The sequence below is a fragment of the Neolamprologus brichardi genome, chromosome 14 (genome assembly GCF_056152115.1).
Source record: "Neolamprologus brichardi isolate AB-2024 chromosome 14, ASM5615211v1, whole genome shotgun sequence".
NCBI lineage: Eukaryota > Metazoa > Chordata > Actinopteri > Cichliformes > Cichlidae > Neolamprologus > Neolamprologus brichardi.
In genome coordinates this window covers 5,882,235-5,896,396 of record NC_142117.1, presented here as the reverse complement: position 1 = coordinate 5,896,396, position 14,162 = coordinate 5,882,235, and the positions used below count along the sequence as shown (strand labels likewise).

The 14,162-nt window shown below is 40.1% G+C and overlaps 1 protein-coding gene across 1 annotated transcript in view; it reads right to left on the bottom strand.

Moving 5' to 3' along the window:
* Positions 1–8,866: 8,866 nt before the first annotated feature.
* rab2a (RAB2A, member RAS oncogene family) overlaps positions 8,867–14,162 on the bottom strand; it is a 28,213-nt gene continuing 22,917 nt past the window's right edge. Inside the window, exon 8 of the mRNA XM_006808414.2 lies at positions 8,867–9,679. Within this exon, the coding sequence (XP_006808477.1) occupies positions 9,584–9,679 (96 nt within the window). The 3' untranslated portion in view covers positions 8,867–9,583. The remainder of the gene's footprint in view (positions 9,680–14,162) is intronic.

Here is a 14,162-nt window from a genome sequence, read left to right as displayed (position 1 = left end):
TCGCTCACCTTCCTCGGCCAGGGGGGGCGCGCTCCCGAGGACCTCTCATACAGATAAACAGGCAGCGTGCGCGGTCACTGACCCGGCCGTGCCCGTAAGTTCTCATTAGGGGATGGAAAAAAAATAACTGGGGCGTCATTTAGAAAAGGAGCTTCTGAATAAAACCGTAGAAATTAGGCGTATTTTTAAATATATATTTTAAATGCATTTTTATTTAAAACAAACAAACAATGGAAAGCATAAACTCGGTTAGAAACCTAAGATAAGATTATAAAAAAATAGAAGGTTTTGGGGTATGTGCCCTAATGTTTATCATTGTGAACAACTTTAAATTCTTCTAATCATTTATATAATATTTAGGTGAATGTGTAAGTTAGAAAAATACCTGAATGTATATGTGTATTGCTGTAATCTTTACAGACTTATTTATATTATTTTTACACATTCACAACTTCTTCATCTCCCTGTTCTGGGTGAGGGATCTAGGCAAGCAAATGCTCCTCATATTTTACACATCAGGGACTCACAAACTATTGATTAGGGACACGATCATCCATTGGATAAGAGTGATACAGATAACTGTAGACAGGTCACAATCTATTGCATGCTTTGTTAGATACTATTCAGTCACCAGATCAAACAGACTTAATGTCCACGATTGTGCATATGTGTGAATCAGGACTGACATCCAACAGTATAAAATCATTTGAAATAGTCCTTAGTCTTTGAGCTGCACATTATCGAACATATATCTATATAATTGTAATGAAAAGCAAAACGTGTGTGTTTTTTCCTGCTGCATCTTGTTTGTCTGTCTTGAGTCAACTGCTGTACCAGAGTCTGGTGTTTAATTGGTGATAAAGCTAAATATAGCGTCTCACAATTTCCCAAATCTGGGATAAACAAACTATAAGTTTTCTTATCTTATCTTTTCTTATATTATTTTATCTTATCTTAGCTCTCACTGCACAATCAGACAGTCAGATTTCATGAGTACACATAACCTGTTGTCCAGAGGCCATGATAGACTGAACATCTATTTGTGACTGAGCATCAGGGAGTTGTTGGTATGGCACTGATTTGGAGAAAGCCTCACAAAACTGTACTTGTTGATGGGTCTCACCAAGAAGGCAGTGCAAGTTGTCTTTCTGTATTACTTCATCAAATCAGTGAAAAGGGAAAATCAGCATCTTATATGTTAGCCTTTTTGTCAGGAATTCCAAAGTGTTTCAGATATTGTGACAGTAAATAAGTTTAAAAACATCCATTTTAAAGCCCGGCCCCAACACCACATGTCTTTAGGATCAGACTATTCTGTTGCCTGTATTCTGAATTGGGTATTATTTTCTTGATCATTGTTAAGTTGACATGTAGTGTGTGACAAGAGCCATCCTCAGATATGTTAGAACTACTGAAAATACTGTATTTGGTCTAGGAGCGGGTGCTGCCTGGGTACAGCCCACAGTGGGCAGGACACATGACGTGCGCTCATTCAGCGTGAACTTACCAGAGAGTTACCTGTTCTGTTCTCACATGAGTGCAATCAGATATGCCAGATGCTAAATTTGTAACATGGAGCTGGCAGGTAAATGTTTAATGCCTGATGAGGCGATGTCTAGAAAGTTTAGTAATTGTAGTACATGTGGGGAAAACATTTGGGCTGCTCTTTCTACGTGATAAAAAAGGACTATTATATTCTTACATTTTATACAGCATCCAATCTCTTGAAACAATCATGCACATATTAGATAATAAAAACTTTGATTGCAATAAAAGACTGCAAGTTGCAGCAGGGACATGCTAAGAGTTCAATTCAATTCAATTTTATTCATATAGTGCCAAATCACAACAGCAGTCGCCTCGAGGTGCTTTATATTGTAAGGTAAACATCCTTCAATAATACAAAGAAAACAGAGAAAACCCAACCATCAGATGACCTCTATGAGCAAGCGCTTTGGCCACAGTGGGAAGGAAAAACTCCCTTTTAACAGGAAGAAACCTCCAGCAGAAGCAGGCGTAGAGTTAGGGGAGGAAGACAGGACAAAGACATGCTCTGAAGAAAGCCAGTATAACTAATAATTAAATGCAGACGTACATGTGTTTTGGGGAAGAAGTCGTTTTAATGCTTTGTTCTGTCTTTTATTGGTTTGGTGTTATAGTATGGTTTTATGCATGTTTGAATATATTTTGCATGCTTTTATCTTGAAGTATTTGTTTTTACTTCCAACCCACACCTTATCAAAGGAATTCTCCAGACCTGCTCACGCTGCATAAAAGTAGGGAGGTGAGAGAAGTCAGAGGAGAGGAGTCATGGCGCATGTACACAACTGGCACAAGCATGATGACTGCAGAGTTTCGGCAGACCAACGGGATCGAGAAACCAGACAGACTCCAAAGAGACTGGCCCTGGAATTGTCCGTAGAACCGGTTGACGGATATGGCGGAGGAGTTATATGCAGTAAGAAGGCCTTTTTCAGCGAGACACAAGCAGTGAAAAGAGGGATTTCTGTGATGGTTGGTGCTAGAACATCCATTTCAAGACTGCTGCACCTGTGCATATATTATAACTCAATGTTATTTAATGCATCTTCTAAATGAGTTTTGAACTTCTTGGCTGCCGTGACCCGTTCATTTATTTATATTTTTTAGCTGCTCTCCACCTAATGGAAAAGGACCTCCCTATAAACACTTGGTGAATGAAAAAGGTGAAGACTCAATGCATCATGGGAACCCCCAGCAGCCAAGACCTATTGCAGAGGATTTCATGGCGTTTTAATGATGCACGGCTCTATAGGAGATTAAAAGAAACTCACCACACTCAGTCAAGTGCAGGAGACCACCCTGTTTGAATTACATGGTACTTTTATTTTAAGCCAGCAAATGACCTAAAATATGAGGAACCAGCAGTAATGTGGCAACAACTTGTAATTTGCTTATCATAACAATCTAGTCCTCAGTAGAGAAGCACACATGCTCACACACAGACACTTATTCATGTAAATGCACTTTCTTAGGTCTCCAATCTCTACAACTTCCTCCTTTCTGGTTAAAAGGTCACAAAGTCCCTAACATGCTGACATAGTTTGAAAGTCGCATTCAGCAAAACTGCAGAGAACACGCTGTACTTTGTTCACCAGAAAACACGGCTTCTAAATTAATTTCCACACATATATGCTGTTTTTTCTTCCCCTAGTCTGTCCTTCATCACCCATTTTGTATATATTCTACATGTTTTGCACTCTGCTGGCTGATTTCCAGAGATATCTGAACATACTTCACCTTCCTTTCAGGCTTCCTCTCAGTACATTTTGAAATTCAACTTGCAGAGACTTGAAAGTTGCTTGAGTCACCGTGAACACGGTGTCTGTGGTTAATATAGTCACAGCCATAAATGTGGATTTCAAGGGAGAAGCAGAGCACGCCTTACATTTGCCCCCCACTTCAATGACGATATAAAATAAGATTTTGTGTTTTCTTTTACATTAATAAAGATTTCCTGAACTGAACTAAGGAAAGGTAGAACATGAATGAAGTTGTTGGGATGAAAAGGATTTATTTTGGGGGTAAATTTAGGAAAGAAAGTTCAAGTTCATTTTTGCCGCAGAGATATTTTTATATTATTAGTTGATTCAGGCTTGGAGGTGAATGATGGCTGTTATAAAGCATTATAACAAGGTATACTAGCAGCCCAGTAAATGCCAGAGTGAAGCACAGAGGAGAATCACTTTAAGGAACAAAAGTAGCATCAGAAACAAATCTGAGCTGATCTGGGTATATGAGTATAAATAGGTGTGTGGGATGAAAATAATGTAGCTCATTAGGAGGTTATGAGTGACAAATTACTTTTTTCTCTCTGTCTTCGCACCATTTACCACATGTGCACTGTTGTGTAGGGAAGAATTATTTCTCTGTGTGAAATACATAATATTCTCAAAGCCTGTTTGACCTTGGACATCTACAAACCCATTTCTCAAAAAAAGCTGGGACAAAAATGGACAGCAAAACAGGAATTTTAAAATAATTTATTTGGCAATAATACCAGGAAAACATCTTATCTTTTTTTTTTTTTTTTTTAAAGGCCCATTCCAAATTGAATATTTTCTGAGATTTTCCTATTGATATTGAATATAATTTTTACATTTTAACCAAACGAGCTCAAGACTTCAAAGAGCACTTTCAAGTCTGTACAGCAGAACAACTAGAAACAAATAACTAACAACCTTTTTAAAAACTAATACAAGTACCTTCAAGGTAATTTTGAGACAGTACGCAGTACACATTTTACAATTATGCTTTTTAATTATATGCTGAAAGACTATAACTTTATTTCTGAAATAATATATATATATATTTTTTACAATTTTCTCCAAACCAACATCTTCACTGTTGCCCCTTCCAAAACTAGGAATTATCAAAGGAGATTAGGATACTTTGCAATGCAGCCCCACTCCCCCAAATACTAATGTGACCTTAATGAAGAATAAAATTTCACCTCATGTGAAAACATGCACTGGAATGAAAAACAAAAACCGCTGAATCCTTGAACATGAGGGATGGCTCCTTTAAAGTGTGTAAGGGTGTGGACTTGAGGAGGGTTGGGTGCGTCAGAGGTATTACCCAATCAGCTGCAGCATGTAAAAACCTCACTATTATAAAGGAAGAGTGATTATTGCTGACAATGATTCAACTGCCATTGGCATAAAGCTTGGAGAACAGGATGTTTGAATGTTTCACCATTTGCTTAAATAAACAATACATCACAGGTCACATAAGTGTACCGTGTGGTTTGCACACACTGTTCACTGAGCCTGATGATGTAAGTTTCCCTTAGATCCCACCGTGACGTTCACACGTACTGCAGAAGCACTTACCTCTCTTAAGATGAAGTCTGGTGCCTTTTGGTTAATCATGGCTTTGGATTTTCCACCATCACTGGGTGAAAAGTAGACTGCATACTTCCTGACTCAGGCACTACACCTGCAGCCCAACTGGCAGTCAGGTGCCCGCTTGCATGATGTATTTCCCAAGTGTCCCTTAAGATTCCAAACAGATGGACACTGAAAAGTGCTGACTGGGGCAGGCTTAATTATTAAATATCCTGTCACTACTGGAGATAATGAACATGGCACAATCCAGTTAAAATAACCGTGTCGTGACAAATGAGGAGAACACAGTGTTGCCCAACTTTGGGTCCATCTTCTGATTTTCTGTTGTGTTTCATGATCCCATATCTGTGAAAGGTCCTAGATTAACTAAATGTTACACCAGTCAGCCATCATGTTACAGCTACTATCAGGTAAAGTGAATGATATGGCTTATGAAACCCTGCATCCTGGAATTGCTGCAGGTTTTGCTTTGTCACAAGTGGCAGAAAGAGACTTCCAGGGAGCAATCTAAAAACAGCAAGGAAGTGAGGTAGAGATCCATGAGGTGGCTTTCAGGTAGAGAAAAACCCAAATTAAATATTTTTGATGTGCAATAGGGACTATTCTCTGAATTTGTTATTTGTTGGTTAGGATAATGAGTCTTATCAGTTGTACGTCGTCATCGGCTGTCAGTGCGATGACTGCTTGCTTGCCTAACTTGTCTGAATGTTCTGTTTTCTGCTGTAGTAGACGGGTGGAGCAGATTCATCAGGTTAATTGGAGAAGCAGCGGCCCAGTATTTCCCCAATAAAACCCAACCTTTCCTCAGACCTTTGGGAGTTGCATGCATCTTTGTTTCATGTCACTCACACACCCTTACGACTCATTATCCTGATGTCAGCACTTTCCCCCCCGCCTGTGCTATTTCATGTATTTTGTTAAATAATAGCAGCTAACCTTGGTAGTTTTTTTTCTAACGAGTTAACTTACACTAATGTCCCAAACATGTTCTATATTCTTGTAAATGAAGGAGTCTGACATTGGGCTCATGCACGCTGAGTGATGATTCTTGTAATAATATACTAGTAATGCTGCTGACTGAGAAAAGTGACTTGTTAGGAGGAATCCATTACCAAAACTTGAAACCCTTTGTAGCTGCTTTGTGCATGTTTGTTATTTAGCTTACTGTACATCTACCTCCTGAGTGTAACTCAATTATAAGCTAGCCATGACTATTTCTGAATAACAGGACTAGAATCGTTCTCCTTCTTGTCCTTTTCATGATCACATTGATGTGTAATAATTGTTTGAAATAATTTTGATCTTCAACGTTTTTGTTCACACTAGTCGTGTTCATGGTAACACATAGAACAGTTTCACACTCTTCCTTGTTCCGGCCCACTTGTCAACCAATCAGCATACGATCTCCAGTGGACGGGAGCTTGTTTGCTTAGGTTGAAAACCCGTTGATGTAGGCCTACATCAACGGTGTGTAGGCCCGTTGATGTAGGCCTACACACAACTACAGTCCCATAAAACAAGTGTCAGCAACCTGTTTGCAGGTTTAAATCAACCAATCCACCAATCACAGACATTGCTGTTTCAATTTAGAAGACTGCAGGCAGAACGGATCTTCTGTGAGTGAAATGCTTTAGTTAAATAAAATAAGCTTGATATCACGCAGCCTTGTAGTTTCTACGAGAAACCAGGTTTCACATAGCTACTTTGTACGGTTACATTATGACTCATAATGAAAACCCATATGGAGAATATGAATGGCATCTTTTCTTCACGAACCTGCCACCATGATCCTCTCCCTTCTTGCTATAGCTGAACTATGCATGCTAACTGATGCTGGTGTAGAATAGAGTAAAAATGTGGGACTTATAAAGTACCTAAATATTAAATGTGCGTGTTATTTATTAAGACAGTCTGAGGACTCTGATATAAAGTCACACATGTATGTAGTCTTATTTTCTAAGCGGCCCTGGATTGGACCAACCCTCCATGATGCCTCAAGGTCAAACAGCACAGATCCAAGGGTGCACACGTCCCTGCTTGCTCAGTTTAATGGATAAATCAGACACAGAGAAACAAAATGTGGACGCAGTACGACTCATCAGTGTCGGGACACACCTTGTGGCACTCAAAAATAAAATAAAATGACAGAAAATACAACTTTTTTTTTTAACACTGTATTTTTCCATCTCCACATAACCATCAAAATGACATGTTTAGAGTTTAGAATGTTTTATTATAGTTTATTGTGATAGCATTTTCTTTTTTCCCCCTTCTTTTTTTTTCAAGGTTTTCTTTTTTCCAAAGAACAAACACAGCAAATAACGTTGAGGGGAAGGGGAGGAGAGGCAGGTAGAAGAGGGAAGAGTGAGAGGAGGGCCACATAGATAAGATAGATCAATCCATTAATAGATAGATTGGTAAGTAGGCAGATAGACGCATCAGGTAGGTTTGGCTTGATCCTCCCCCTGTAACCCCTCTGGGTCCACACACACACACACACACACACACTACATGTTGCTTTACAAAGAATATTCATCATCAGAAGAAGATTAATAACTGTCTGAATATATCTAGTACTTTAAAAAAGAAAGTAAAATAAGAACACAGATTCACTCGCACTGCCGTGAAACCCAAAACAGTTGTACGGTTAGCCAGGAGAGCAAACACAGCTAGGTTAGATAGAAGGGAATATATGTATGCACCATCTACCTTTGCATACATATGAATTTGTGGGTGCGTGTGTGTGCAGGGTGGACGAGATGCGAAGAAGAAAAACAAAAACCTAAATGTGGGTTTAGATTCATTTTAAATGCCCCGATTCAAACTGGGCTTCTCTCCAAGTCATATCACGGTCTCTAAATGTGCACGTCTCTCTCACTGTGTATGTGACTCTAGCTAATTAGTGGTCAAATGCCTATCTGCAGATAAAAGGGTTGCTCTTTTTAGCAGCTGTCCAAATCTCTCAGGGGGGTGGAGTTAAGGCAGACAGCTGATTTTGGGTCAGATTTATTTTTTCCTTCATCCTTTGTTTGATGAGAAACACAGGTAAACACGATCATTTGGCATTAAAAACTGGTAGAGTGGTATTGTTACCAAACAGTTTGAGAAAGAGGGGAAAGAAGTGAACGACTGAAGCAGTACAGCATGATCATAACAGTAAAACGGTGCCATTCCATCGGGGATCTTGAAGCGAAAAAACCCCAAAAACAAAACAAAACCAAAAAAACATTGCAGCAGCCATCGATCAAGCTCTAAACAGTATACATTATATATCTGCAGGCTAACTCTGGGTGGAAATCTTAGCTCACTTTGACATTTTCAGCTGGAGTCCGTTCTCCACCAGGGACTGTGAATGCCTCTGTGCACCCCTGTTAACAGCTTGTTATCATTCATACTTGTCATTTAAAAGAAAGGACACCATCGACCCTAATATAACAGGGCGGCTCGGTACCTTTGGGTTTAAATGAGAATCGTTTAAAACGCTAAAAAGCTGCTTGAAGGCTCTTTTATTCCATCGCATGGTGTAGAAATAACTAGACCACAACAACATGCCAAGCTTCAGCTCAAAAAAAGCCACAGAAATCTAAAGATCTATATATACACAAAAAAAAGCGCCTGATAAATATAGAAAAATAATAAGAAAAACAACCCCCCCCCCAAAAAAAATCCTAAATTACCAATTCATTTTTCCTTTTTTTTTTTAAAACTTCATAACTTCATCATGGTAACCACTGCTCTCGACATCCCTTTATCATTTCAACTTTCCTGTTTTTCTTTCTTTTTTTTTTTACATCTCTCCAAAGAATCCGTGTTCACGCTCAACAGTTTGGTCTTTTATTCTCTCTCCACGTGGTTTAAAACACTGTGTAAGCAGTTTTTAGTGTTCAGTAATACAAATCATCTGCAAATGAACAAAAAGGGCACAAGGACAGAGAGAGAACAAGGACAAAAAGCAGGGAAAAGGAAGGACAAAGAGGACATGATTTGCACATTTTTTTATGGACAAAATACAGAACGACTTGAAGCCTCCCCCACCTCACAGACTGACAGTGGAATACTTGTATCATCCCTATACACACAGGCACAGAATGAAAACCGACTCAGCGTGTTGAAACATGTCCTGCTATCAACACGGTCTTTAAAAACATGTACAGATGTGTGTATAGACAAAACACAGCGCCCGCTTTATTCCATATAACCAGCCAGTTAAGAGTGTTTCACGTCTACCCTCGGTCATGTCTCCATCTTGACAAAGTCGACTCACCGCAGAGCTTTGCGATCCTGCGGCACTGAATCATCCCAACAACACCCAAAAGAATTCAGAGGAACTGCTGGAATAACACTCCGATAGGTTTGCGTGTTGAATTTTAAATAAAAGCTTAAAGTCTAACCAAAATCTACTGAGGAAAAACTACAAATTAGGTGGGCACATCTGCAGGTGAGGCGGACTCTGTCCTCGTAAACCTGCAGGATGACTGGTTGGGGTGCAGCTCCTAGACCTCATGAAAATGGTTAAGAGACTCGGGGGAGATGAGATGCAGCGAAAAAAATGCAGCAGGAGAGAGACAGAGAGAGAGAGAGAGAGAGGTTAAACTGTTAAGAGAGCCTGGACATTTCTGTAGAAATGCAAGAGGGTCGGAGCAGGCGAGGAGGAGGAAGGGTCGAGGCTGGAGGTTAAGGAGGCGCGTTCTGGGGCTTCAGCAGCAGCCCCCTCCAGCCTGGTGGCCTCCCTGGGTACTGGACAGTGTGGAGTTGGTGGTGGGATGCTGGGGTCCAATCTTAATACCGTTAGCCTGGGTGGACACAAACACAAAGAGACCAAAGGTAAATAAAAAATCTCATCTGAACAAGAACAGAATAAAGCCTCCATGTCACCATTACATGCTTGTGGGAGGCCTCATTATTTCTTTGTACATTTCAAACTGACACCTGTCTGTTTAGTTCAAGCTGGTCACTTATTTTCTCTCCGGTCTACATAAAACATAAGAACCAAGACTCTACATCCAATTTAAATACTAGATGGACTATTTTTAGTGTTTTACTCACTACCTCTTCTCACACATAGCACAGACCAGTTCCTATACAAAAGTTGGATTCACTAAAATAATCACAAACTAATTTGCAAGCATGAATAATAAGTCATGGTTGTAACTCCACTAATGATTTAGCCAAATATTCAGTGATTCTGATAGTCATCGCTTGGGCAGGCATTGGATTGTCATTTTTGAGAATTGGGAACTCTGCTTGTTCAGCAAGTGAAAACACTGTACTGTGTCTCCTTTGTCAAACCATATTAGTGGATTTTAGCCCACAGCTAAATAAAACCCACATAAAGTTTCCTACTTCACATCTAGCACCACAGTGTTTGCTGTGTTTATCAGTGAGGCTTCAGAGTGAGAGCAGCAGTGCAGTGTGGCAGAAGAAAGTAAAGACACCCTCTGTCTTTCTTTGAGTGACCATTTAACTTGTAAATATAGTCAAAATCAGGCCACAGACGTAACCTTTCAGTCGAGCACACAGTAGAGCAGGGCGATATGACCAAAAATATTTATCACGATATACGTTTGAAAATTTGCGATAACGATATAACTGACGATATAATTGACACTAGACAAAATACTTTACAACTCCACAACTTTATTAGTGAAAAAAAACATCAATGTATTTTCACTTAAACAAGCAGCTGTTTTTTATGTGCATTAAAGTTTTACAAAAATTTAACAGTGCAAATGCAAATTCCTTGCTGTCAGTTTAACCAAAAGGCATTTCCAGTGGAAATTGGCCAACATATCCTCAGCATAACCATGTATAATATCCACAAAACTTAAAAAGAGGTTATACACACACAGTACGGTAATATTATGTTGAAGCACAGTACGTATCACTCCGCGAGGCTCCTGCCTACGATAGCCGTAATGCTCCGACAATCCATCAAGCGGTGCGGCTTCGTAGCTTAGCAAAGTCGTACTAAAACATTTGACAGATTTTCCAGCGCCGTGTGCATAAAATCGTCTCGAGGTCAGTAAACACAACCAGAATTCATACATAAGGCACACGGGATTATAAGGGGCACTGTCGATTTTCAGAAAAATAAAAGGATTGATTTTAAGTGTGCCGTATTTTCCAAAAAACACGGTAATAACGACGGCCCGCTAGCATGCGCTACCAAAAATAGTGCTTTGTTGTGTATCTGACGGACAAAAGCTAAACCAGTTCCACACCACTGAAGTTGCAGCATTTTTACAAACCAGTTCTGGTTCATCCGTTTCATTTAACGATCCGCTTTCACCCTTCTCATTAAACGCCATGTGCGTACAAAAACAAAGGCACTGCGCATGCGCGTTTTACCCATATTCTATCGCGATATGTCATTTTCTTATTGTTGCCCAACGTTATACCGGTATTACCGTGAACGGTATGATATGGCCCAGCCCTAGCGCACAGTGCTTTTGTTGCAGCTATAAAAATAATCAGACATGAGTAGAACATAAAGTGCTTCACGAAAGAGGCATTGACAGCGTGAGAGACCACAGCATCAATTCATCTTTGAGTCTTTAAGTGCTCAGAGTAGAAAAGTGCTAAAGCAATTACTAACTGAACCTGGAGTCTGGAGGGGAGGGACGGAAAGCAACAGCTGATGTCCAACAAAGTAAACAGCACAGTTTGGAAGGTAAGAGCAGGTATTTCTATCGGCACTATTAGGAAATATATTTTAAAATAAACAGGGATTTTTGTCCTTTTTTTGTTTGCTGTTGTTGTTACCCATTTTATTGACCTATATGCCATTTCGGAGACATGACAGTGTTGGTCCTGGTACCACTTTACCCAGTTACCTGTGACATCTGTAAGATGTCACGTAAAACAAGGCAGACCAGTTTATATTATTCTTAAAGGTTCATGTTACTGCAACATTCAGGTTACAGCTTTAAATTCCTGTAAGGGAGTTTAAGCAAACACTCCTTCGCAGACTTTTCGATGTCTCTCACTGGGCCCATAGTGGGACCAGGCCCCTATTAAACAACAGGTATGCTAAAGCTAGGAGAAGGCGGCGTGCGAACATGCAGCTGAGCTCAGTGAGCTATGCAAGCTGGCAACTGTCGGCAGTAACAAAGTTAACCAGAAAACTTTTTTGGGTCTGAATGTAGTCCCGTATGTTTAACAGGATAAGGCTTCAAACCAATGCCTTGATGTCCACTTGATTCATCCAACTAATAGCATCATAGCATCATTCACAGTGTAGCTAATGTTACAGAATAGAATAGCCCTTTATTGTCATTGTACATGTACAATGAAACTGTAGGATTACTATCGGTGTCTAGACACAGTTAGATTAACAAAAATCGAATTCGCATCATAGATTTCTTCTCTTTTCGTTTTTTTTAAAACACAAAAACAGTCATATACTGTATAGCTCAATGAAATGGAAAAACAGGCCCAGCTATAACAAAAAATTGCAATCACAGTATTGGACTAAATAAAGCCACCTCAGAATGACTGTGTTGTAGCTTTCATGGTGAGATTAACACTGAACCGTGCCTGTGGGAGCTCCTATTAGATCTCATCACAGAGGAAGCAACAGGTGCTGCTGCGTAGCACAAAAGAAAAGGAAACACCAGCAGCACTCAAGGATGCTGGGGGAAAAAAAGAAAAGCACTTGTAAAAGAAAAGAAACGAGGAAAAAGAGAGGCAGGTGGGTGGTAGGGAGACACTTTCATCTCTCCCTCCCTCTCTCTGCACTGTAGTGCTCACTTTCCCTCTGTGTTTCATCATGTCTCTCTCTGTGTGGCTGTAGCAGTCTCAGCCTCACTCGCTCTCTGCCTCTGTATATATTTATCTCCTCCTCTCACTGTAACCCCCCCTCCTACATTCAGTAGCAGTAGTGCCTCTGGGAAACCCTGTATGCCTTTAAATCACATTTATTGAGCTAAGGCCATGTGTGTGTGAGAGTGAGTGTGTGTTTTCTCATAGTGACTGCCAACATTTCTGGTGGGGCTTCCCTCGCTCTCCCTCGCAGCCAGTCAGCTGATGTGGTTTGGCCGGCCGGCCTGCCTTCGCTCCGTCTTACTGTTACTAATAACAAAAACACTCTGTGGCTGGCTTCCTCCAGCTCTGTCTGCCCACTGCCTGTACTTGAGGGCTGGCGAGCCTGACAGGCACCAAACTCTGGCACTCTGCATATGTGTGTGTTTGAGAACCATTACACGACTGACATCATGTGACTACAGGAAAAACATTTATGTGCTTTACAATCTGGACTGGAGAGCCAACTTGGTGCACGTGCACAGTGAACTTGATATTAGCCTCTCGATGGAGATTCACCTTCAGAGATTCATCATGGGGTTGCATTATTATCACAGCCAATCAGAGCATTGTAGGCAGTATTATCAACTGTGGATGTTACAAAAGCTTGTGTCATGTTTAAGTTTATAACTAAATATGTTTAATAATGTGGAAAAAGATCTGAACCTACAGTGATATTTGTGTTAACAGGTCCTGACTTTAACCACAAAGAGTAACTATAACTTGCATTTTTCTGTAAAATTGAGGGATTTCTTTTATCAAGAAAAAATATTATGTAATTATTTAGTCTGTATATGCTGTCAGAGCTCATAGATAGAAAACGTGAATCAGCTAAAATCGGTATCGGCAGAAGACACAAATCCCCTTTGGGGCTGTGTCAGGAAGGGCATCTGGTGTAAAACTCTGCCAAATCAAACATCCGGAGCTACCCGCTGTGGTGACCCCTTGTGACAAGGGAGCTTATACTTGGGGGAGAACAAGAAGGAAAACCCCCCACAAAAAAACAAAAACCAAAACAGAAATTGGCCAAGAAAATTGCAGTCAGTGCATTTCTATTACAGTTAGCCATTTCTATTATTTATTGTAATTGTTTATTTCATTTCAATTTGAATCTGTATACCTCCTTCTCCTTTTAAACTCTATTCAGTGCTGTCACAGTCTATTCCGTATGTTTTTCCATACTTGGAATGTTAATCCTTTTTCCTACACTGGGAAAGCACTTTGAGTTCACTCCTGTCACGCTGTATAAATAATAGTGCTCTGAATTTTAATGAATGGATTCCGAGTGTTTGGATTTTGCACTCTTTATGTGAAATTAGCCTTTCTTACACTTAGTCTTTCACTAAGATGATGATATGAATCTCAATGTCTGGTTCACAAACTTTCTATTTGGCTGGATGGGCAGCTTCCAGTCTGACTGGCTGGCTGAGTGTTTGTTTTCTTGCCCAATGACTGAGACCTTGTGGGATGTGAGGA